General features: G+C 38.5%; 1 protein-coding gene across 3 annotated transcripts in view; it reads left to right on the top strand.

The window, feature by feature from the left end:
- The window catches only part of LOC121321015 (type II inositol 3,4-bisphosphate 4-phosphatase-like), a 320,135-nt gene that overhangs the window by 131,478 nt on the left and 160,803 nt on the right, over positions 1-27,854 (top strand). For all 3 annotated transcript variants that reach the window (XM_041259931.1, XM_041259921.1, XM_041259912.1), the window contains exons 5-6: positions 15,513-15,704; positions 22,578-22,622. In XM_041259931.1, the coding sequence (XP_041115865.1) occupies positions 15,513-15,704; positions 22,578-22,622 (237 nt within the window). The remainder of the gene's footprint in view (positions 1-15,512; positions 15,705-22,577; positions 22,623-27,854) is intronic.

Below are 27,854 nucleotides of genomic sequence, written 5' to 3'. Positions count from 1 at the left end.
ACACACACACACACATACAGTGGTGAAATTCTGTCTGTACTCAGTACTGGGACTTGTTTGGATGCAGGTGTTCTGTCAATCTTTGCTTCTCGTCAGTTTTTGCTTCTTTTTGTACTGTGCATGCTCACCTCTGTTTTACTTCTCCTCTTCCGCTTACTGTGCCAGAAAAAACTCCCTACTTAAAACGTTTTAGTTTATTGGTATTAAGTAAGTATAAAGGGATAAAATGATTACTGTTGACTATTTTTCCAACAAGGATGAAGCTACCTTCCTAAGATTATTTAACTTAAATGAAAGTAGTATGAACAGTGTTTGTTGACTGTTTCTCATGCACGGGTGATTCGTTTTCCCTTTTGCAAAAACATGGGCAAGGTGTATTCCTAATCGATGGTATTTCTTCTGCTTTTACATTTTTATAAAATAACTTTTTAAAAGACTAGTAACCGATCCTGTATTCTGTCTTTTTTCATTGTTTAAACAAGGGTAGTAACAGTTTCTGACACCACAATATGACCCATCAGAATTTTATTACCACCACCCCCCCCATCCCCCTCCCCTATTGTTAAAAACCCCAAACAAAACAAGGATAGCAATTTCTGATGAGGAGGCAAAATGTGAAATCTATACTGTCAGATTTTGCTACCGGTTGCAAATTCTGATGGGGAGGCATATTGTGATCTTGGATATTCTTGTATAATTTGTTCATAGCACCTTTTTTAGGATATCTTGAAACAAAACTCCCTGTCTAGTTACTGCATCTTGTAGTACTTCTTAATACTTATCATTTAAGGTTATATTGCAGTACATGACTGAGTGATACATGCAGACAGTACAAAGCTTTCAGTATTTTCAGTTTCCTTGTTTATGGTGAATTGGCTATTAATCAGTTCTTTTTTAAGGATTTGTTTGTTTTGTTTTTATCATGTACCAAGATCTATACATTTTAGAAGTATGTATTCATTGACACTCAAATTGTCTAATTTTTAAAAAGTGTTTACGTGTATGAAAAAAAAAAAAACAACACAGGTGTGCCTTTTATTTCCTATACAAAAACTCCCAGAAGTTTCGTGCTTTGGCTCGCATTCCCAGTATTAATTGATGCTTTTCCTATTAATGTTGTGTTTTCAATCAGTACGTGTACATGCAGGCTAATGTTGCATGATTGTAGTAAGGTTTCCACTTATGTAAAAAGCATATTCAGCTAAGCAGTATTTTGAGTATTCAGAATAATAATCATGGATAGAGATAATAATAATAATATAATATAAATAATATATTTAATTTTATACAGCGCCTTTCATAGTTGACCACCATCACAAAGCGCTTTACAGTGGTAGGCTGTGAACTGTGCATTATAAGCAGTCGCTTACAACAGGACATTGATTTAACATCTCATCCGCAGGATGGAGCACAAGGCGGTTGAGTGACTTGCTGAGGGTCACACAGTGAGTCAGTCAGTGGCAGTGGTGGGATTTGAACCGGTGACCTTCTGGTTATAAGCCCTGGTCTTTAACCACTGGAACACACTGCCTCCAATAGAGTTGTGTGGATATATTTGTATTGTTGAATAGTCTATTTTTCTACTGAACAGAATTACAGAGACACATCTCTGTACTGAGGTGTAGGAAATATTCTGCAGAACGGTAGTGTATGTAAATATATGCAAACCCCGACCTGTGAAGTTCAAAACTATAATGTAGATTGTAATTATAAATACACAAGCTATGTTTACTCAGCTGTCTCAAAAAGGGATTGCAGCTGACGTGAGAGTGTCTGTTGTAGCAGAATGACAGTTCTACTACAAAACAGAAATACAGAGCATAAACTGCACAGGTAATTGCACAAATATTACAGCAGGAACCTTTTAAACTTTCCGACTGTTACGAATAATGTAATATTCATAGTGTTAGAATTGAAGTATTTTGTATTTAGATTTTGGTCTTTTACAAGCAGAAGTAGGTGGTTATTGTTATAAATCATTTGTTTTTTGCAATATTGGATTGAAGCAGCTACCACGCTGTATTGTGTTTAATAAATGAATACATCAAGAACACAACATTAAATTACTCCTGTTAAACCAGCACTGTTTGTAATAACTCTTGTGATGCTGCTTTCCATTGTACATATGTAGTATTCTGGATCTTTACAAGGAGCTATCAATACATTCTCTTCACTAATAGAAAAAAAATAAAATAAATCCAAAACAAAATGTAAGAGCTACGATTTGAGAACTGAAGGACATTCATTTTAATGTGTAGTAATATTATGGGCGATATGGCAATCTATAAAATGTTTGCTGTGGCCAGTTCCTTTTCCTATTAATAAACTCGGTAATACAGTACATTGTAAATAATGATGTTGCAGAGAAGCTGAGAAGGAAAAAAAAAATGTATCTTATGTTGAGGTTCCAGTAGGATATGCAGTCTCATGATTTTTGTAGTGTTGACGCTGATTTAAAATTTGTTCATAATCTTAGATTCAGGTCTTGCTCACTTCATAAGATGTGTAGTGTTAGTGTGTGTTCAGTTTATTGTTGAATTTTAAAACTTGTCCTATCAACAACAGTGAAATGAATGGAAATGGCGTTAAAAAAAGTACACCTTTAACTAGGGCTGTGTCCAAAGGTTCGAAGGTTTGTTCGCTAGCCAGGGATTCGAAGACTGTTTTAAACCTTCGAAGGTTTGTCAGACGGGTTCACACATTGTATTGATTTTTTCTATTAACGTACACTGTTTGACAATGTGTGAATACTATAAATCGCATATTAAATTTCATTCAGATGCAAAATTTGATCTTTTGATTTGTATAATGCATGTTATGTAAACAAAAGTTGTTATTGAAATCTGCTACCAAATCGTTATGAAGCAACTCTACATGATGCCGCTGCAGTGTGTGGAGCAGGGTATAGTATCCAAAGCAGTGGGCTCATACCTCTAGTAGCTGTATTGCTTCAGTAAAATATGTACAGAATACCTAGTGTACAAGACAGTGTAAGAGAAGTGCTGTGGTAGAATATGTTTGAAACATACAAAATATACGTTAACACTAATCATTTTAATTTAGAAAAAAACTGAGCACTGTCCACCCCTCTGCACTTCAGCTCTTGTTTTCTAGAAGCAAACCTTTAATTTCTTCATTGGCCGCCTTGACAGCAAAGAATTGTAGCATGCGTAAGGTGTAAGCTGTATTGAAAGAAATGTCTCAAAACCCCTCTGCTGTTTGGGATTTTTTTTATTAAATGCCCAGACGACCAAAAAATAAGTTGAATGCAAACTGTGCAAGCGACTCGTATCATTATGGAGGCATAACCAATCTCTGGGGTCACTTGACAAGCATAAGTTCATATTATTATTAATATTTTTAGTAGTAGTAAAAGTAACTGATAACCTGCTTGGAACGGTGACTGTTAAATAAAGCTTTGTCCGCTGCAGTTGGTCCTGGTGCAATGCAAGCTTTCTGTATATATCGCAAGCAGGCTCAAATAAACAACAGATATTTTTTATTTTTATTTCAAATTTAAAAATATGATTATTGTTCTATATAACATATTTTTAAACTACATGTGAATGTTTTATTCCATTAAAATGGGTTACCTGTAAAATAATAGGATTTTCAATCAAATATAAACAAGTGGTATGGTGACATCACCAATATATTATGCAAATGAGTACTATCGAAGGTTCAAACCTTCCTTCGGTAATGTGTTCCGAACCTTCGAAGGTCAAAATGTACCCTTCGTTGCAGCCCTACCTTTAACTATATCCTTTGTTTATGTCACAGTTCCTGTAGCTCAGTTCTCTGGTTGCTTCCATTTGCAAAAAGCTGACTGCTTGCTTCATGCTCTGGAAATATAGCTATAATCTAGGGTGACAGTTTCCAACTCCAGCACCTGGTTGCCTGGTTTCACCTGGTCTCAGTGGTACAGTTTATTCTCTTGTCCATGCCAACTGCCAAGAATGCACAGCTTTGTTCAAAAATGGTCCTTGGAGATTATAGGATTGCTGATTTTTTGTTTTGTCCGCTATCTTGCAGCTGCAGCTGGTTTGCTGTCTTCTTCCCCTTCATGGATACAGTACCTTGTTACTTTGCTGTGGCCAATGGAATACCCACAGATCTGAACCTGCTGCTTGCTTGTTGAGCACATTGTAGACATATTTGTATTGTTGAATGTCTCTTTGTGATTCAGGCTTCTCTTCACTATGCCAGGTGCATTGTCGGCTTCACTGGCAACACCCAACGTCAGGCATCAGTTTGGCATTGCTTATTGTAGCTGAGAGCAACACAGTCATTTTACTTGCATAACTTGAGTTAGATTCAAACCCAGGCCTCAAGAGGTGAAATTGGTTGAGTTCTAGTCAGTAAAGATGAGACTCTCTTACTTGATCACAAACAGCAGTTCCTACAGCATCTAGGCTAGCTTAGCCATTCTGGTATGCTTCAAGTAAAACTAATACAAACAAAAGGATATCTTCTTATGGCAATGTGGCTAAGTGGATGCAGGTGCCGTGCGTGATTAAAGAGACAGAGTTATAATCCGGTTGGAAAAAGGTTTTATTTTATCCAGGTCTGCCGACCATATAATAAGACCCTGGCAATACACTACAATGTGTATTGCATGGAGTAAATAACAACAGTTACAATCCCAAATAATAAACACAGTGTCCGCCCCACAATAATACTAACACGGTCACCAGTGCTGGGTGCGTGCAGTAGTGCTCGTGGTGGGTGATACAAGTTTATTTAGTGACAGTGGTGAAGTGCTGTTCCGGCTTTGTGCTGGCCCACGGCGACAGCTCCGGAACGTGCTAGCCGTCAAGTAATTTACAAACAAGACAAATTACAAACAAACAAACAAACAAAACACTCACGATACTGTCATCTCAAGGGGTCTCTCACAGTCCTTCTAGGTTCAAACACAAAGCGAGGGAACAGATTGCATTTCTTTGTCCCCTTTTATGCTGTCACACGTGACCCCTTGATAAACGAATGCAACCACCTCACCAATCTGTGGCTGCCACGTCGTTTCCCTTCCTGGTCAATACATTAAACAAAGTGAGTCCCGCCCCCTTTCTAGCTGTCCGACTTCCCTTGAACCCTGGGAAAGAACTGTCAGGCCAGGCCGTCCAGTGAACTCTGTTCTCACTGTTTAGCGCCCTCACAGGTTGGGAGGGAGATTTACTACCAAAAATCATTGTTTTCTGTCACACTTCTAGACCAGAATTTAGTTCCATAGCTATAACTGTACAAGCTGTGTCTTCCCAATAACTGTGGGTATAACTTTGGGGTTGAGATAAAAAAAGGAAGGGTTTTGCAGATGAACTACACTCTCTGTGGATGATATCCACTCTATCCCTAATAATGATCAAGCTCATCTTTGATTAATTTTTGAAATTAGATGATACCATACTCCAAAGTCTTTAGCTGTAGAAAGGAAAATGGTAAACTTTGGCTCATTGCTATGTAACCTTCTTTGACATTTTTTAAAAATTAACAAAAATTGGGAATAAAAAAAAAAGAGGATGAGCACGTTTAACTTTTCTCTTAGTTGACAAATGCACAAGGGCAGCTTTTTTTAAGTCTGTGAATCAACCTGCAAAGTTGCCCCCTGTTGCTTCTTCAAAACTGAAAGGGTTAGACAGTCATGATTCTTTATTGTTAGGTTGATACAAACAACATAGGTTGATACAACCCTGCTTTCACCCTAGCCATTTTTGGCACACTTTTGTACTTTGATATTCTCGAGCAGTTCTTTTTATAGAAAAAAAAAGACCTAGGCTAAATACATAAAGGTCTTATCATGTTTGATTGATCCACCTTTGCTGCCTGTGGGATCTGAGAAGAATGCTTCCAGAATGAACACATTTTTATAGGAAAATATCTACACACACACAATCAGCTCTGTACAGGTCTCAGAATGTTGTTAGCAATTTGTGTTTTCACGCATATATAATAAAAGATTGAATCCATAACCTCTGTTTAACGATCCACCAAGAAAAAACGTAATAGATCACGTACCGTAAAGAGTAAAATAAGATTTGAAACAAAGCAGACAATCCATTCAAAGTTCTAAAAAGTTACATTTTTACTTCGGCACCATTGATAACCACCTTTCATTGTTTAAAATATGATAGTAATGATTTCTTGAGGCTATGTAGTTGTATTATTTTTATTATTAGTTATTATCAGTGCTGTTGTCATGTTGGACATTCTCAAGAAGAAAAGCTAGCTGAAGACGATATCTCAGATGATATGAATGTATGCAGTTTTATTTGTTTTAAACGACAATCAAATTGTCCGTAGCTAACTTCCCTCACTTCTTATTTTGTGTATTGGCTTTCATTGTGTAATAAAAAAATAAAAAAAATCAAACAGTTTATTGTTGACCCTGACGTAACTTATATAATTTCCAAGTCCTCAGCTGTGTAACGCTTTTGGATGATTTAGATATGAATGTGAAAATCACAGCTATCTTAACTATCTGAATGTATTTGTTATCCTTACCATGTATTGTATCTCTTTAAAAAGTCTTTATCAGAAAGGGAATTGGTACTCCGGAACAGCACGAAGAATGCCATCCTGATGTCCCTGTGATGATGAGATGTTTAGTATGTTTTTCTTTTCTTTTTTTTTTTTTTTTTTAAACTGTTTTGTCAACGCTTCCAAGTAAACCTGACAATTTGTAATTACGTGGGTTTCGTCAGGCGTCGGAAATAATAATAATAGTAAAAAGTAGATGCTGTAGATAAAATGTAAATTAAATGTTCTCTGTCTTGGGGAATTCAACATTCAAACATAAATTAACAAGATACAATCAGCAACTGCTGAAATTATATCATCACCACTAATTTGTAAATGAAATGTATACCCGCAGAGAATTAAGCTTGTTTCCTTATGATGTCTATATCAGAACTCTCCTGCAGACAACATTTTAGAATCAGGACTGCATCTGGACTGCCATTATGGCTTGCTGTGAATATTTGTGGCACAGCTTTGTAGTTAGCTCCTTAATATTCCCTGCATGTCGGTCGACTTTTACCTCATTCCGCATAATGCCAGACTGTTCTTCCTTATGACTAATTTAATGCAGGTATTACATGCAAGCAACTTCCATCTCCATCACCTCCTTTTTTTTTTTTTTTTTTTTTTTTTTTTTTTTTTTTAAGGCCTTTGAAATCTTGTAACAGAAAAAGGACCAATGCTTAAGGATTATGTAGAGCCTGGAACCTGATGGAAAGCCCTGAACAAATGCATTGTCGTTGGCATGAATTACTATCAAATGTATGTTTGAGCGCTCAGCGAAGTGATAGTGCATGAAATAAAGAGCAGTCCATCAGGATTGAACGTTTCTCGGCTTATGCAATTTCTTTTTTTAACCAAGGTTTAAAAAAAAAAGTTTTACCTTAACCCGTCTAAAATAATAATAATAAAAAAAAAAACAATAACACTTGACTCGCATATTTCCAGTCACAGCTCTGTGGACACTTCTGAAGAAAATGCAACTTTTCTTAGAGGAATAAAACCATTGTAAAGGCCTTGAACTATCAAGGAATCAGCAGACAGGCAGAAGGCATTATAAACCCATTTTTTTGTCCCAAAGCCATCCCAAACATAGTATATCTTAGAGCCATTGTATAATATACACTGATAGAATGTGTAGTACAAGTATTCTTATTTGGGAACCACAAGTCAAGTCAAACTTTGTTTTTCTCATATAAAGCATTTATAAGAAATACAATTTGGCTTCTCCAAATTCTGTTAAATGGAATCCAATGTAACCACAAGGTCATTTTCAAAATCTGCTGTCTCTTTTTCAATCCAGTCCATTTAGTTCAATTGAGTGGCCAATAGAATTAATGGACAAAAATAATTCTGTTCATATCAGTCTTGTAACATCTTTCTCCATGACTTAGATTTTATCTGTATTCACGAACATTGTTTATCTGCCTGGATTTACTGAGTACCCACTCACTAGGGACTGATGTTGCCTAGATAGTACTAAAATTTCTTGGTTGTTGGTTAGTGCTACTTTCGTTTTTCTGTCCACCAATAAACAACATATCAGAAGCCCCCTATTTTTGATCACTGGTTTAGTCTCACCATACACTATAAGACTTCCATGTACCGCCAACTGCAGAATACGGACGCCGCTGCCTAATCGGGATCCTCATAATCGGGATTGCTGCTTAACACTAGAATGACCGCATTTATAGGCATACCTAGAACAACCATGACCGGTCAATTTGACCGGCGTATTAAAAACACCACAAATATTAGAATGAAAGGACAAACAATTGAATAAACGTCGTAGTTCTATTCTGGAACATCATATAAAACATCTGCAAAACCGAAATATTGTAATTAAACGGACATTTGAACAAAAATGTGTTTATATAGACATATTACATAACTCGCAAAACTTACAAAGAAAAGTACAAAATGAAATAAACAAGTATTTGAAAATAAATGTGTATATACAGTTACATAAGGTACATACACAACTGTACAACTGAAACAATGGAAATAAGAAAAAAATACAAAATAAATGAGTTGATCTTTCCTACATAACAAAGCACCTATACGCAACCGAAGCTATGCTTTTATACACAGACATACTGTAATCAAAATGACATGAATAAATAAACATTTGAACAGAATGGGCTTAATTTACAATAGTTTACAGTGTCAAATTTGTGTATATACAGTTATATAATGTACATACAAAACTGTACAACTGTAACAATGTTAATAAGTACAAAAAAAATGTACAATTGTTTACAAAGTCTAAGTGCTGGCACAAATCGCACACATCCTGCACTTTTCAAAATATGCAGTGCACTTACCTGTCTTTGTGCATGTGGCACAGCTATCAACAGTAACCCAGGCTTCTGCACCAGATGCTCCACAGGCATATACTAGTGCAATGAAAGCTTCTAATTCCTCCAAGGGCATTGACTAGGGATCACGTTGGTGTCCAGTCTGCTTCAGAGCTAGATTGTCTTGTCTGTTTTTGCTGCCACAGAATCTTGTTTGGTAAAATTTGCAGTAATTCCAAACACTGCTTTGCTGCCCTGCATCTCTTCAGTGATCCATTTGAAATGTGTAATTGTGGTAGCAATGAATTTCTTAGAAAAATGAGTGACTTATAATAACCAGTGCAGACAGACAGTCTGGCGCTGTGAGCTGTCAAGGCTGATTGATAGGTATTCAGGAGGCTCATTGAAACAATGCAAATGTCGACAGAACGCTCAGCTGAGGAGTGCAGACTGATGTAATCAAACTTAAATACATGATTGAAAGTCCTGACTGAAAAACACAAATAATACCACAACATTTAATTGTGATAATATGTTTTATATGTATCAGTCAATTTGACCTTTCCTGGTCAGTAATAGACAGTATTTAGCTTGTAAATTTGTGCAGCTACGCGATTCTTTCAGGGTAATTAATACATATATTTAGGAAAAGTCTGGAAAGCTCAGCTCCTTATCTTAAACACACTCACAACAATTTAAATTTAAATTCCAAAAACAGTTAAAATGGGAAAAAAACGTCTGGGTGACTGTTTTTCCCAGTGCTATTTGTGTCGTTTAATTGGACGCCACTTAGTTTGATTGGGATACAGTATTTTCAAGTTATGAATGGAGATCGCTTTCAGAGCAAAACAGGTCGCATAGCAGTGTAGTCAGTGGAGTGAGCTCGTGATTACACTGTGACTTGCATAAATTGCGTAAACAGGGTTGAGCACTTGCAGTCTCCTGTGGTTTGTCAGGCTGCTGTTGCAATGAAAGTTGGCGTGTCAACATCGCAGGTGCCTCGCCTTGTAATAAGATGGGATTTAAAAAATGTTCTTTGAATTGTGTGGCAGTTTTGAATTCCCACAGTATAAACTGAAGCAACCAAACTTGCTTTACTTGCAACCAAAGCCAGATTCAGACCCGCTCATCCAGAGGTGAAAAGCTAATACATTGACCTACTATGCCATCATGCCCCGCTTTTATGAGTAAGTTTAACACAGTAGCCCAACAAATGGGCAACACTGTACTTTTATATTACACAACTGTTCATACCTAAAAGCATTAGTTAAAAGTAAGTGTCTGACCACTAGGTTTCTATGTGTCCACAAGTACACCAATATGAAACCACTGAGACAAAAGTGAAAGAGTATTTGTTACAGGCTATATTGTACAAAAATCGAGAAACACCTGCCACCGTAACAGTCAATAATATACAGGCTTACAGTATCCTGGACAGCAGGGATTGGACTGATTCGATAGATAGAAGCAACCATTAAATCTGCAGAATGGCCCTGAGATTGTTTCTCATAAAACCAGTAGTCATTTGGATGCAGCCTGCTATCTATCAAAATCTGTCAGATGTGCAGTCTCGCCCATTGATGGAGTGATGCATCTTTTATATATACAAAATACATGTGCGTGAAACTGTTTGCGTAACCGATTGATCGATCAGTCATGTGTTTTCCAATGTGTTGCCCCATCCTTGTATTATTATTAAGCCGCAACTCTGTATTCATGACAAACGAAATGTATTGGAAATGTGAGTTAATAGCTCCTGATGCCAGCTATCCAGTTTTGCTATTCTTTTGTGTGCTACTTTAACGGTTATGTGTCACCAGGTGGCATCAGACCAGAGCCAGGAAATAAACAACAAGAGAGAGGTGGAGTTTGGTGGATCTAAGCGAATGGTTTCGCTCGGCATTTAATGAATGAACAGACAGAACCAAAATAAATGGTTGTAACAAACAAAAACAGGACACGGCACATTCGCCAAAATAAACAGACAAACAAAACACGGTGAGCAGATATTTAACTACGACCACTAATAATAATAATATTATTATTACTAATAATAATATATTATTATTATTATTATTATTATTATTATTATTATTATTATTATTACCTCCTCCTCCAATCCCCTTCTCCACTCACCGAACACACAACCCCTAGTATGTGAAACCGTGCTGCTTTTATGCAGCTGTACCGAGACTCGACTGCTAATCAGTCATTCAATTGGAATCGCGGTACAACTGCACATGAATTAATAAAGTGCAATTCCCCGTGCTCACATGTTATTACTTTTTACTTGCACGTGAAGTGCTGTGCAATCCTCGTGCCTAAGTACAAATATACATTTTAAACACTCGTGGTACACAGACCCGTTTATATCCTGTGTACCAATGACTATACACCAACATTAACACACAACAGATAACACAAAATACACACAAGGGCGGGCACATTGCCACATATACCCCCCCTTGTGCAAAGCACACATGGCCTTAATGGCCACCTCCCCCTTTAAAATCCCAAAAGTCTCGCTCAAAGTCCTGGGCCAAGAACTGGGACTTTAAGGGGTTGATGGGCGGCAATGTTGCCAGTAGCCAGGCTGCTACTGGCCATGCTGTCATCAAACGTGCTGACAGTGGGGCGAATCTCTCCTCCCACTGTACCACTGGCAGCGGAAATGCTGCCAGTGGTGCCGCTGTCAGCAGACGTGCTGACAGCACCCAGACTGACTCCTTCAGCCGGGGCAAGTCCAGCAGCGGAAAAGCTGCTGGGGTTGGTGGTCTCCAGACCTCCCCCAAGATCTCCGGCAGCGAAACTGCTGCGGGGGAATGTGGTCTCCTGACCTCTCCCCTCTTTATAGCCGGCAGCTCCCTCTGGGGGGACTCCAGCCCCCAGAACTCCTGCATCGAAATTGTTGCAGGGGAAGGTGGTCTCCTGATCTCTCCCCCCTTTATAGCCGACCACTCCCTCTGGGGGGACTCCAGCCCCCAGAACTCCTGCAGCGAAATTGCTTTGGGGAAAGGTGGTCTCCTGACCTCTCCCCCCTTTTTCATAGCCGGCAGCTCCCTCTGGCGGCCAAGCAGAGCTGACTGCAACCCTTGGCGAAGCAGTTCCAGTGACCCCAGGCGATGCGGAGCAACAGGCAACCCCAGGCCCTCTGCTGGTGGACAGGGAGCCAGAAGGCATTCACCCTATGCTGTTGGACGGGGACCCAGCAGGCATTCACCCTCTGCTGGTGGACGGGGACCCAGCAGGCATTCACCCTGTGCCGGTGGACAGGGACCCAGCAGGCATTCACCCTCTGCCGGTGGACGGGAACCCAGCAGGCATTCACCCTCTGCTGGTGGTCAGGGACCCAGCAGTCATTCACCCTCTGCTGGTGGACAGGGACCCAGCAGGCATTCACCCTCTGCTGGTGGAGGTGGCGGAGGCAGGTGGCGTTTTTTTTTTTTTTCTTTTTTTTTTTTTTATCAAGAAATTGCGGTTCCTGCTCTGGTGTGTGCCTAGAAGGCGCTGGTAATTCCATGATGACACCACGTGTCACAAAGACGGCCGGAGTGGGTGGCGTCAGACCAGAGCCAGGAAATAAACAACAAGAGAGAGGCGGAGTTTGGTGGATCTAAGCGAATGGTTTCGCTCGGCATTTAATGAATGAACAGACAGAACCAAAATAAATGGTTGTAACAAACAAAAACAGGACACGGCACATTCGCCAAAATAAACAGACAAACAAAACACGGTGAGCAGATATTTAACTACGACCACTAATATTATTATTATTATTACCTTCGTCTCCAATCCCATTCTCCACTCGTCGAACACACAACCCCGGTATGTGAAAACATGCTGCTTTTATGCAGCTGTACCGAGACTTGACTGCTAATCAATCATTCAGTTGGAGTCGCGGTACAACTGTACGTGAGTTAATAGCGTGCAATTCCCCGTGTTCACATATTATTACTTTTTACTTGCACGTGAAGTGCTGTGCAATCCTCGTGCCTAAATACAAATATACATTTTAAACACTTGTGTTACACAGACCCGTTTATATCCCGTGTACCAATGACTATACACCAACATTAACAACACACAACAGATAACACAAAATACACACAGGGGCGAGCACTTTGCCACATTATGTCACTTCTTTTTTTTTTACCACACTTCATTAATCAATAGCCAACATAAAAAGACCCTAACCAGCACAGACTTTTTTTTAGAGTCCAGAACGCCTTTCAAAAGAACATGCATGCATCGGTTTTCTGCTGCCTATATAATGCAGCAATAGCAGTTCATCATACTTTAACTCTATATCATACACAAACCAGTCAAAATAGCATGAGGCTTTATAGAGTAACTTGAACTGACATTGTATTTTATTACTGAGCATACAGATCTGACTTATTCTTTCAGAATATTTTCAGAATATTGTATTATTTTGTATCTCAACTACTGTATATGATATCTTTATTCATAAGTAGAAAAAATTGTATAACTTCATGTGACAGACAGAATGATTATTTATTTTTTTAAATTTAGTGGTCGGCAATTATTTTTATTGTTTTCTCCCTAATTTAGTAATGTCCAATTATGTTAGGCTCAGCCCACCACCACCACCCCTACGCTGACTCGGGAGGGGCGAAGATGAGCGCATGCTGTCCTCTGAAGTGTGTGCTGTCAGCTGCCCGCTTCTTCACATACCACAGACTCACCATGCAACCACAGGGGTCGCTGGTGCGCGTTGAGCCGAGAACACCCTGCCCGAGCTTGCCCTCCTTCCCCGGGAGCTCCCGTTCTCGGTTGGCAGCGGAATAGATTGGACTTGAACCGGTGACATGCAGAATAGAGGACGCATCCTGCACTCCACACGGAGCGCCTTTGCTGGATGCGCCACTTGGGAGCCCCATTCAGCCAGAATGATTCTTGGTGATAAATCTCTCTCCCGACCTGTGAGGGCACTATGTAAAGGGAACAGAGTGCCCTGGACTGGATGGCCAGATAATTAATTCCCAGTGTTAGGCGGAAGTCGGCCAGATAGAAGGGGGTGGACCTACCTTACACTAAATCATCGACCCCGAAGGAAAACGATGTGGCAGCTGCGGATTGGAGGAGTGGTTACTCTAACCCAGAAGGAGAACAGTATTGTGTATCGTGAGTGTTTTTGTTTGTTTTGTCATGTCTAATTAAACTGTTTGTTGTTATTAGATGGCTAACATGATCCAGAGCTGTTGCTACAGACCAGCACAAAACACAACACTGCACTTGTATTACAATAAATTGTGTTTGCACCACGAGCACTACAGCATTCACTTTGGACTGGTGACCCTGTTTGTATATTGTGTGTGTATTAAATACTGTGTCTATTGTTTCGAGACTGAACCCCTGGGTTAATCTGTGTAGTACACAGTCTTGTGTACTTTGCCACCCTTACACAGTCTTGTGTACTACCGTTCATTATTATTTACCATTGTCAAGTGACTTTTGGATTATAAATAAAACACCATTGCACCTGGATTATCTTGGTCTGTCTGTTAGTGATCATCGCATCACTCCTGCACCTACACACTGCAAACCACTTTGCCATTCTTCACCATAAAGTTTTTAGGCAAAATCTATATTAAAGACATTCTCTTTATTAACTGTTAATTTAATTTTACTAATGCAGTCATCCCACTGAGCTGTTTTATAAGCAGATAAAAAAAAAAAAACTAAAGAAACCCTGCAAAATAGCTTCAGGGCAATTAACAGTTTGTGCAAGACGAGCTGTGATGGCTTTGGCTTTAAAAATGTATTGATTTTCTGAGCACTTTCTTTATCATGTATATCATGCTAAATGTAAGACTGAGTAAGCATCGTTTTGACCTTGCCTATGCTAGCAAAGAATTAATGCTGTTTAATGCCCTTAAAGAATTGTCAAAAACAGCCAGGGCTTTTTCTCCCCTCTACTCTTTCACTACTTGGCATTATTTCACAGTTAGATGTCTCATATTGCTATTCTGTCTTTTCACAGTCCTAGAAAATTCATGACCCACCCCCTCTAAGCAATTAGGCATTTGTGTAGTGGAGCAGTAGCTGGCTCTGTTGGTAGTAATGAGCTCCGTAGCTTTCCCTCTACAACCTGTTGACGCCTCACGGAGGAGTTGTCATGCTGCATTATCTCCAGATACTGATGAGCAGTGTTCTGGCGAGGATTGATGGGAGGCTCTGCATAAAGGACAGTTCTTACAAAAGAAATGATGGACACATTCACCTAGCTAAATCCCTCTGGTCCCTTTTGCCAGAATGCTCTCTGCCAGTGCTGTTTCTGCTGCCTCTGCTGCTAAGTGTATCAGCTATTTGCTAAAGCGTTCAGCCCTGATAGCTTCGGTAGCTACCTGCTGAGCAGGAGAATTGCAACAAGGAAACGCTTGCTTCCTAGTTGGATAATTCCGCCATGTAGTTTTGTATTATGTTAATTGCTCTGGGGAAACTGTTTGACTGGCTGGACAAAGCGGCACACTGAATGTGAAGCAACAGGGGTTTGATTCCAGAGTATTAGGCTTTGTGATCCTGTGACAGAGAAGATGGATGAATCAGGGTTTGTATTATACATGGCATCAATTCTGTCCTACCTTTCCTCCTCTTTTTCTCTCTCTCCTTGTTCTTTCTTTCTGTCTCGCATTGTATTTGGGGTTCTGAAGGTGTCTCAATGTTTTCTGAATGCAGAGTTTGAGAGCGGAGAGCCAGATCTATATCTTGAAGCCTTCACTAAGTCGGACTGCAAGTCCTGGATTGCAGCACTCAGAGAGGCAAATTCGGAAGGTTTGCAAAAAAGAATTCATCACCTTCGGCAGCTGATCATGGAGATTAAGGGAAGCGAGCCGACAGACAGCCTGATAGGCGAAGCACAGCAGGCAGGTGAGTGTCTTGGACTTCCTTTGTTAAGGTGTTTGTGATTTAACATTTGTTTTAGACTTGAAAGCACTAGCTCCTGTCTTAAAAGATGAGTATCAACAAAAACATATTTCATTGTATTTGATTATAAAAACTGAATTTATACTGCAAACATCCTAGAGAACAAATTCAAGGTTTTGAATTGAAAGGCAATGGGCTTCAACATGTAAAAGTTATTACCTTTTTTCAGAGTATGAATGAAGGTGGGATTTCAATTGGCTGTCCAAATCCATCTGTTGTTAACAGATGACTTTTCCCCACTGCGATGAAAATTGATTGGACCTTTTATGAAAATAAATTAATCGCATTTAAAACAGTTCTCGATTCACTGTGGCTGCTAAGCTTTGAGAGCCTTGATTTATATTCCAAAGTAATGTAATTTTCCCCTAAAGCGGACCTTTTCTTCTATTCCAAAAATTATGATTACTCACTACATTTATCTTCTCGTAGGGAGTGCATTCGAATTTCAAACTACATACACAGTATTTCAATACTGCCTGTTCATTTAAAAAATAATGATCCATGCTTGTCTGAAATTAGGATCTCTTGTGTAGCAGTGCTGATATTGGCATTATTATGATTCAGAGCCAAAAAAAGAAAAAAAGATTAATTAAACAACCATTATATCCCTGCAAATTCTGCAAACAGTCATATTTGAAGAAACAATCAATAACATAAAGGTCTGTAATCCTCCAGTAAGGAGGATTACAGTGGTGGAAATCTAAATTATAACATCTAAGATATTCTAATTGCTGATACATTATATGGGGAACAGAGTGCTAATAAATTTGTCCGGCATGCTATGTGATCATGTACACTGCAGGTTTTCCCTATACAAATGAACTTTTCTCAGTAGTTGAAAAGCTGGCTGTTTGTTTGCCCTAACATAATCAGGTAAAGTTAAGCAGCATATAGATACGATGTATTAGCGATTCTGTGTGAAACAGTAAGGAGGGTTTTTAAATAGTATTACTGTGAAAGTGCAGTATGTAAGGAAAGAATAACCCTTTCTTGGAGGGAATTTCTTGTGAGAGAGATATATATATATAGGGTAGCTGGCTCTTTGAGCTAATATGTATATACAGGCTAAGTTCACTCTAACGAACCCCCATGGGACCTGGGAGCTGGAGTTGAAACACAAAACAGAAAATAAACAAATAGGTCATGTGACGCTACCGACGATGGTAACGCACAGACGACACATACAGAAGTCTCAATCGAGGGCCGGTTCTAAACAATCATTTGATCAAACAACAACTCCAAAAAGCACACAAAACAAACCCGTTTCCAGATATAAATTACACCAACACTAATTTTGCCCTGCTACAGGTATGTTTAAAAAAAAACAGTATACAAATGAAAAAGGATAGATTGTACACTTACATGTTTATACAGTAATTGCATGCCCTTACTCTGGGGAAAAAACTATCCAGTGTAGATTGCTCCTCACGGCCTTTGCCTGGTTGCAGTTTGTGTGAAGATGACGGACAGGCAATGATCGCATTTGTCATGCATGATTCGTACTACAGTAGGTCATCTTTGAATTAGCGTTATCTTTGAATTAGTCAACAATGGTCTCTATTTTCGCTGCGGACGAGACGGTAGAATTCAGCGTCAAGTTGGTGACGTCACTCGCGTTCAACCAATCACATGCCTTTCTCTTTACTTTAGAATTTTACAAGTAAAATACAATTTACCATTTATTATTTGAAATAAATTATGCTTGTATAGATGTAGCGGAAACAGTCTAACGAACTAATAATTAGGCATGTACGGTACCATAAATAAACAGATAAATCAGAATGAAAACAAACAACTCAGGAATTTAAACTGTGTTTGATGTATGTCTCTCAGCAGCCAGCGTACAGTGTTTACTGAAATTGGGATGGTTAAATTGAGCGGGTCAGCTCAACAAAGTCTGAGCGATTATCGGTGACTTTACCATGAAACTGAATGGTGGCATTTGCTGACAGTCACACAAGTATTTAAATTTTGTTTTTTTTTGGATCAGCTGTTTATAAAAAAAGAGGCACTGCGGTTATACACATTAGATGTCAAATGCAGAAGAGTGTTGTCTTTTTTAAACCAATCAGAATAAACTAACACAGGCAGACGATCGCTCAGTGTGAACTACAGCCTGCGTCAGCCTGAATCGTATGCCAGTGTCAACCAGCCCTCAGTCAGTACTGAGATCGTTGTGTCGGGGTCAGTACTGTGCTTGATCGTTCTAATAGGGCAAATTTGCATGAAAAAATCAGTTCTTGCTGTTGGGATCGTTAAAAACAGGTGTTCGTATATATATTTTATGATGGATTGTCCTCCAGTCACATGTTTTTCTTCTCCAAATAAACGCTTTAAACACAGGATGCCAGGAAACGTCGTAGCGTGTGTTTATTGTTTAAAATAATAAAAAGAAAAATAAACAAAACAAAACCTAACCCGTTCTCGGGCCCTATCTAAACAGTTCTTTCTCTAACTAATAACGAGGCAGGCTAAGCCTCCTGTCGTACCCCATAAGTCCACAAATCATGGGCCAACAAACTCGGTTGTACTCTCTTTAGATGCACAACGGTCTTAGCTAAAGAAATTGGGTTCCTTTGAGTTCGTACGACCCACGACCGCCATTTGCCGAGCCTTAACCCGATGGTATTTTTATAATGGGATTTGCCATAGGGAGGGGGTGGTCTCTTATCGTATCTCATATCTCCATGACCCCTGGGGCAAGGAACTAGGGAGCACTCTCTTCATGACTATCAGCAAAAGAAAATCAATGGCCACTGGTTCGTATGCCACCCCGCCGCCAGATGGCGGGCGTTGCCCCAAAGGTGTTTTATATTGGGATTTCCCATAGACATTTTTCAGGGTGCTATATCTCAGGTTTCAGCAGTCCCTGGGACTTGAAAATCAGTACGGGGGTCCACCTCAGGGCCCCTGTCAATCCCTCCAAGCGACGTGTCCCCAGCTGGAAATGTCCCCAGACATTTTTTTTGCCAACCTGGAGCTCAAAAGCTATTGGAAATCCAACCTTGATAAGCCATCATGCTGAAAATGTGAAAATTTGTTGAAAGTGTAGCATTTGAAAACAGATGGCTCCCTGTGAAAGAGGGGCTCCAGACATGACCCTGGGAAGTTCAACGAATTCTAGGCCCCTGGGTCATTGAGCTATGACCTAGAGAAGGGTAATTTTTGGACATTTGATGGGGCGTATCTCTGGTTCTATGGAGGTTAGGAAATTGATTTTTTTTCAGTGGGGCCCCACGGGGACCCAGCACAAGGAGTCACCATTTTCATGGTTCTAGGTGCCAGGACGGCTCGGCAAAGTTAAATTTTTCATCATAACTTGAGTTTTTGGGTGAACCACTGCACCATGGACATTTGGAGGTGGTTTGGGGCGTTCTCCTGAGTCTATATCACTTTCAGTGGTTGTTCTAAGTGCTCGGGTTCGACAGAGATGCATGAAAATGTGTTTTTCAACCCTGCTATATACATGAATGAGGCTGAACACCCTTAAAATATTTTTGCAGAGAATTGCTGCAAAACTGGGCATGTTACATTCAGACTTAGTCCCCTTAGTCTAGAACCATTTCAATGGTTGAACCAAGTGATGGCTTTAAGCATAAGGCAATAGTGTGATTTGTGCCACCTAAGGACAGGTGCTTCTGGATTCATTATCTGCATGTACTACAGGTGCGCTTAAGCAATTTTCAGCCTAGCGCACGCTTTTGTTACTTAAGTAATTTAGGGTACAGTTGGAACAAAAACCAGGAGGGACACCGACCCTCCACGACCGTATCACCAGACTTATACTGTGACCTTTTTAATGAAAACACCTAATGAATCTCCCTATTGTTTCTTGCTAATTCTGCATTTGTTATGTGCTTCTCCAGGCTGAATGTATGTAAAAAAAATACATTATTTTTGACTCTTGTACCTCTTGTTACTCTTAAGTTAATTCACGATCCAGTTTATGTTAAACTGTGCATGCATGACTTAGAAACTTGGCTGTCAGCTGAGTCCAAAAAACTGGGCTGAATTTGAAAATTATCTAAAAACCAAGGCGGCCCACAATTTGTGATGTTATCTGCAAACCAAAGCAGCCCAGAATTTGGGACATTGTCTGAAAAGCAAAGCGACCCAGAATTTTGGACGCAAATGAAAACAGGGGGCAGTCTATATTTAAAACTGTGTTACGTTAGAGATAAACTAATGTATCCTGTAACAAAACTGCAATATTGTATATATTTGATATTAAAATACATCGCTCAAACAACAATAGATATATGCTATTTGGAAGAAAAAAGTACACAAATATAGAAAAAAACAATTCTTACATTCGTGCATAACATGATAATTCATATAAAGTAATAACCCATAGTTTGTTATATTAGTTCAGCAAAATGCCACGTTATATTTTAATTGAAGCAGATCTCTCACTCTCTTTCTCTCCCTCTGATTGCAATGTTAAAAATGCCTGCAAGCTTTTCCACTTGTGTGACGACATATTCATATGACAGACATGGACCAATCAAAACGCGAGACTGTTATGGCGTTCCATCCCAAAAACCGTGCCTGTGTCATACTTTGTGTCTCGAGCTGGTGGCCGGGCAAGCCGTATCTCTGATTCACTTAAAGCTGTTTCAGACCATAAAAATAGTTTAGTTTGCTTTTATGAAAAAAAGGTGAACACTTATTTAGTTATTTGCTGTTGCAGTAGGCACGGACGAGACAACATTTCATTTTATAGGTTGCCGAGAGTTATACAATTGCAGGGAGAAAAAAAAAGACATAACACAATGAAGATTAGGCAAGTGGCTAGCTAATATATCAAGGGCAGACCTGAAGGAGTGCAGCTACTTGTCCTCAAGAGTATGTTCATTTCATTCGGTGTGTTACTCTTACTGCATTACTGAATAGTTATAGTATATAAGTTTATTGAAAGGCTGTTTGTAGAATATTATACGATGTCTTATATTTACTCGTTATAACATAAAAACTGAGCACATGTAGTTTTTTAATATGAAATACATCAATATCTAAAGTAAAAATATTTATGGATATTATATCCATTATTAATACAAACTAAATTATGTTTGTCTTTGTCACAACAACAGTCTGTAGTGTTGTTGCAGAGTGATCTAAAGAGATAAATTATATATATATATATATATATATATATATATATATATATATATATATATATATATATAATATATATATATATATGTGTATATATATATGGTTTTATGTCTCAGCAAAAGGTCCAAAAGGGAAAATGAACATTTTGTAAACTTGTTTGGGATTGTTTTATTGGTTTCATGTCTTAGCAAAAGGTCAAAAGGGAAAAGAAACATTTGTAAACTTGTTATTTGTTTTATTATAGTGTTTGGGTCTTTTTAATTTTTGTGTACATGTAACAGGGTATCACAAAAGAGCTCATAATAATAACAATAATAAAAAAAAAAAACACACCGGTAAAAGTTTTAATAACACAGAGGTTGTTTATGAAGCACGTCTTCACCTGATTTACCCATCCACAGATAAACTGGTTGTATAATTCCAGTCCTTTGTAGCAAATCTTCGAGGGTGTATGGGCTAGCTGTACCAATCATAATTTTTTATGTCCGGAAAACAAACGCTTGGCAATAATTGCACATCCTGGCTCCATCTTTGCTCAGAAATAGCATACGGATCTTGATTACCAGTTATATGTATCTTTTCACTGTATCTTTTAGATGATACATCTAATTTCCTAAAACAGTGAGAAAATGCTGCCGCTTCTGACATAGTTTAATGATGTGTATCGGTAAAATTGAGCCACCAACATGATCGTCGTCTCGTTAAAAACGGTTGCTAGGTAATTTGTGACAAATTTTAAAACGATCTATAATTTGAAATGCATTAAAGTGAGTAAAAAACTGACTATTGTAGCAGTCTGTTCAACTATTTGCTGGAATTTCTGTGTAATTCTATGTAAATAAATATAAAACTATAAAGAATGGGCAATAATATTCATAGGACAACTGTTTTTTTTTATGCTGGGTTATTTTTTGAATAATAATAATAAATAGTAATAATAATAATAATAATAATAATAATAATAATAATAATAATAACATCAGTAATAAAATGAATGAGATGGATGCAGTAATTGTATCAATAAAATATGCAATAAAATTACAGATTTCCAAATTTTTCAAGCCTAGGAAAAATAGTGCCACATTATTTAATTCACAGTCAGGTGGTGATTAATGTGACATTCACTGTTGTTCCTAGATGTGAATTAAACATACTGTACAATATGGCACCTGGGCACAACTCGTTTCATATGCCCTTCAGGCACATCTGCATAATCTGTCTTGGTACCTACTGATGGGCTTGGTTAATATTAGTTATAAATACTGTTTCCTTTCCATTTCTATCTATTAATTGAAACGGATATAGATCTGTCTGTGTCCAGTGAACTTAAAGGTCTTTTACAGGAGCTGCTTAAAACAGGGCAGAAAGATCAATGCAGCCATGCACCTCACTTACCACATTTTATTCATACATCAGCAAGATAACCTTTACAAGCATGCAGGTCACTTTAAAAAGGCAAATTGCAATGCGTGTGTTTTTGCTACAGTAACATGAGTGGTGCATATTGACATCCAGGATATTGCATTCTCTAGGAATTGGGGGGTGGGGGGAGAGATAGCAGACGTACAGACAGGGGTATGTTGTTCATTATTTTGCTTACACCCTACTAGTATAAACGTTTTCTTTAAGAGAAAAAAATACTGGAAAAATAAAAATGTACTGAAACAATATTATTTCAAACCTTTCTTTGCTATTTTGCAGGCGCAGCGATGATTCCAGACCCACCAAGGCTAGAGTTCAGTCTTGGTAAGTACTGTTTTGAACTGTTTTTGACTCAGTTCAGATTACTGATTTGTTCAGAGGGCTGGTCATGTACTGTGCTATACTAAAAATACACTGTCTAGTCTTTATTTAAAAAATGTTGTGATACTCTTCCAACTTATGTTTAAACAAACAACAGTAATAACCTCTTGTCTTATAATATTAAAATTCAGTTTCCACAGCTGCTATAGGCATGCATTTCATTACAATTGTGTGGTTTGTATTATAGGGCAGTTATAAGGGTTTGAATTTGCTGCATATGATTTATTTTTTTTAAGTTTATTAATTTTCATGTTTATCTCAAAGGAGGCCAAAACAAACAAACAACCAAGCAAACAAACAAAAAGTGTTTGTGTTGCTGAGATAACCGATACATACTTTTACTCGGATTAAAAGGACATTTCTCAAAACAAATAAATAATTTGTCCCAAGGGCTACAAAAAAATACAGACACATGGTTCTTTGAGGGGATCATAAATAATTGGGCAACATTTAGGAAAAAAAAAAACTTGTAGAATCCAGGAAAGAGAAAATCACAACTGTCACATTCTTGTCACTGACTTTGGAAATCCAATCCAATCATAACAGGTCTGCTGCTAGCAGGAATCCTGTACAGTACATGTGGTGCAAGGTCGCTGTGAGGTTCATTAGTCCTGTGTTTGATTTAATAAATCATAAAGAAAATGAGAAAACATTCCCCAGATGATCCCTTACAGAGAGACTGAATGGCTGAGGTTTGGGTTACAGACAGAGTGGTTCAAATTGGGTCGTACGGTTGCCAAATGCAACCAATTTTAGTATGGCCAGTAGATTTTACCATAAAGCTGCCATGTTGGTGACTAAGTATTTAAAGTATATACTGTACAACAAACTTTGGTTCTGTAATAAAGGCTTTCTGCTTAAAGGCTGCTACCCATTAGACGGGATGCGATGTTTCAAGCGGAACTGTGCAGCGATGCCTCGTAACGAATAGTACCTATACTTGTGATAAGTATCTTTCACACAACAGGTGTTGTGATGGGCATCGCGGGAGCAGTACCAGGGCAGCATTGGAGTGACATGAAATAAATAGGACTGAATCCTTTTTTTTTGCGATTTGATGCGATCAACTAGAGCATTGAGCAATCAGAGAACAGCTTCAATGCACGTGGTGTAGCAGGGTGAAGCAGTATCCAAAATGACAGAGGAAACAATAATACTTGCCTTTGAAAAAATACCCAGGGCTTTATGACAAAGATCATCACAATTATAGATACACATTTGAAAGACAATATATGGGAGTCTATTTCTAAGGCACTGGATAAGCCTGGTGTATGTGATTTATTGCCATATGTGTTGAAATACCATCAGAGAAACCCTCATAATTTTCACATCATGTTGACAAATATGTACCAGTCTTGATCATAGTTTTGTCAATAGCAATTTTTAACAGTTGTATAGATCTGGCAGTTTTCAAACCTGTCGCATCGCCTGTGTGTCGCTTCTGGTGTGTATGGTCATGTCTCTGCAAAAGTGTCTTGTCGCCAATTAAAAAATTGCATCGTGTATGGTGTGTGGAGACCTTAACTGCCAGAATTTGCGCTGCCCTCTTGATCTCGCAGAGTCAATCCTTTCATGGAACCAGCCCCCTTGTTTCCATAGTAACACGCACCAGCCAGAAGTTAGGGCAGAACAGTGGAAATTGTCATTGCGAATTAATTCTGCATTGTCTGCAGTTCGGAAGAGACGGCTATTGCCAACTTAAAGAAAATTAAGAAACTAAAGAACTTTAAAAGCAAGTAGTTTCCCCTGACCCCAACAACAATAAGGGATGAAAGGAGTGTTGAGGTGTCTGTGCAGCCTTATGGAACAGACAGGGGGTTTAAAACAACTGCACATATAAATTCACATCAAAATACAAAGAATGAAAATAAAATATATCAGAAAAAATAAAATAATCTATATATAATTACAGTCATATAAAGTAACATAAAGACATACAGTAATGAGTGAAAATACATGTCACAATGCTCGGTCGATACAGTATTTGTAATTCTAGCACAACGCTCTTAATTGACTCTGTTACTTTGAAGGCTCCTGCACAGATGCAATCCCATCAGTAAACACTCACAGGGGGCGGGGCAAGGGGGAGAAGGTGAGCTTAATCGCATGCAGATTCAGAGAGTCAGACCTGAGGAGAGCAGTGCTTAATGCAAAAAATAATTGCTGATTCAAAATTTAATAAAAAATAAGCTTTCCTTTGCTTAAACCCTTTACACAAAAGCATTGCACAGGCTTGACTATCGATAGCTGTCAAAAGATATGATGCATCGATTTATCGATGTATCACCTCAGCCTTAAGTATTAGCTGCAGCTGACCAAGATGTCAACGTAGCCGAGCTGGCCAGATGTAGCCTAGCTGTAGACCTTTCAAATAAAATAATTTCATGAAAGACATGTAACCATGTGTTTAGAAACGATATACCAGGATCCACCCATCCCCCTCAGGATCACTTTCTTGGCTGCAGTCAGCCCAGCAAGAAACAGACATTTCTACATTCTGAATTGCATACCGCTTTGTAGTTTTTCATATACTTAATGAAAAACTGAAATGTGTGACAATTCAAAATCTGACATGAAATACTGTACTACTAGTATGGTTTCCAGTAGACTTTTACAATATAATTTTGTAGTTTTTTTGATTGCATGATATTAAATAAAATATCTAAATTGTGTTCATTAGTTTTATTTTTTTAATTGTCTCAATCCCGAAATTCTAGTTGATGCAAAGTGTTTGCCCATAGTTGCATGTGCATGCTTTACCATTGGGAAATCTGCAGTGTACATCATGTGGAACTTTTTCTCTGAAGGAAAATAGTGATGGATAGTATGTGTTTACTTTTTCACAGTTTGGTGCCCGAGCCCTGCTCTGCTGACAGACCACTTTAACTAACAAAGACAGGTGGCATAGAGTGAAAAATACACTAGCTACAATAAGTGGCCAGTGGCTAAAGTAATTAAAAAAAATTATATATATATATATATATATATATATATATATATATATATATATATATATATATATATATATATATATATATATATATATATGTATATATATATATATATATATATAGCTATGTAATGTGTATGTGTGTATATATATATATATATATATATATATATATATATATATATATATATATATATATATAGCTCTGGAAAAAATTGAGACCACTGCAAAATTATCAGTTTCTCTGGTTTTACTATTTATAGGTATGTGTTTGGGTAAAATGAACATTTTTGTTTTATTCTATAAACTACTGACAACATTTCTCCCAAATTCCAAATAAAAATATTGTCATTTACAGCATTTATTTGCAGAAAATGACAACTGGTCAAAATAACAAAAAAGATGCAGTGTTGTCAGACCTCGAATAATGCAAAGAAAATAAGTTCAGATTCATTTTTAAACAACACAATACTAATGTTTTAACTTAGGAAGAGTTCAGAAATCAATATCTAGTGGAATAACCCTGATTTTCAAGCACAGCTTTCATGCGTCTTGGCATGCTCTCCACCAGTCTTTCACATTGATGTTGGGTGACTTTATGCCACTCCTGGCGCAAAAATTCAAGCAGCTTGGCTTTGTTTGATGTCTAGTGACCATCCATCTTCCTCTTGATCACATTCCACAGGTTTTCAGTGGGGTTCAGGTCTGGAGATTGGGCTGGCCATGACAGGATCTTGATCTGGTGGTCCTCCATCCACACCTTGATTGACCTGGCTGTGTGGCATGGAGCATTGTCCTGCTGGAAAAACCAATCCTCAGAGTTGGGGAACATTGTCAGAGCAGAAGGAAGCAAGTTTTCTTCCAGGACAACCTTGTGCTTGGCTTGATTCATGCCAAAGCTGCCTGATTCCAGCCTTGCTGAAGCACCCCCAGATCATCACAATCCTCCACCACATTTCACAATGGGTGCGAGACACTGTGGCTTGTAGGCCTCTCCAGGTCTCCGTCTAACCATTAGACGACCATGTGTTAGGAAAAGCTGAAAATTGGACTCATCTGGGGGTGCTTCAGCAAGGCTGGAATCGGGCAGATTTGTCTTTGTGAAGAACTCATGAATCAATATTTGACAATATTTTTAATTGGAATTTGGGAGAAATGTTGTCAGTAGTTTATAGAATAAAACAAAAATGTTCATTTTACCAAAACACATACCTATAAATAGTAAAACCAGAGAAACTGATAATTTTGCAGTGGTCTCAATTTTTTCCAGAGCTATATATATATATATATATATATACACACACACACACACACACACATACAGTACTGTGCAAAAGTTTTAGGCAGGTGTGAAAAAATGCTGTAAAGTAAAAATGCTTTCAAAAATAGAAATGTTAATAGTTTATTTATGCAAAGTGAGTGAACAGAGTAAAAATCTACATCAAATCAATATTTGGTGTGACCACCCTTTGCCTTCAAAACACCATCAATTCTTCTAGGTACACTTGCACACAGTTTTTCAAGGAACTCGGTAGGTAAGTTGGCCCAAACATTTTGGAGAACTAACCACAGTTCTTCTGTGGATTTAGGCAGCCTCAGTTGCTTCTCTCTCTTCATGTAATCCCAGACAGACTCGATGATGTTGAGATCAGGGCTCTGTGGGGGCCATACCATCACTTCCAGGACTCCTTGTTCTTCTTTACGCTGAAGATAGTTCTTAATGACTTTCGCTGTATGTTTGGGGTCGTTGTCATGCTGCAGAATAAATTTGGGGCCAATCAGATGCCTCCCTGATGGTTTTGCATGATGGATAAGTATCTGCCTGTACTTCTCAGCATTAAGATGACCATTAATTCCGACCAAATCCCCAACTCCATTTGCAGAAATGCAGCCCCAGACTTGCAAGGAACCTCTACCATACTTCACTGTTGCCTGCAGACACTCATTTTTGTACCGCTCTCCAGCCCTTCGGCGAACAAACTGCCTTCTGCTACAGCCAAATATTTCAAATTTTGACTCCTCAGTCCAGAGCACCTGCTGCCATTTTTCTGCACCCCAGTTCCTGTGTTTTCGTGCATAGTTGAGTCGCTTGGCCTTGTTTCACGTCGGAGGTATGGCTTTTTGGCCGCAAGTCTTTCCCTGAAGGCCACTTCTGACCAGACTTCTCTGGACAGTAGATGGGTGTACCAGGGTCCCACTGTTTTCTGCCAATTGTGAGCTGATGG

The sequence above is a fragment of the Polyodon spathula genome, chromosome 1, assembly GCF_017654505.1.
Source record: "Polyodon spathula isolate WHYD16114869_AA chromosome 1, ASM1765450v1, whole genome shotgun sequence".
Taxonomy (NCBI): Eukaryota; Metazoa; Chordata; class Actinopteri; order Acipenseriformes; family Polyodontidae; genus Polyodon; species Polyodon spathula.
Note: the sequence above shows the minus strand (reverse complement) of the source record. Positions and strands in the feature narration are given on the sequence as shown.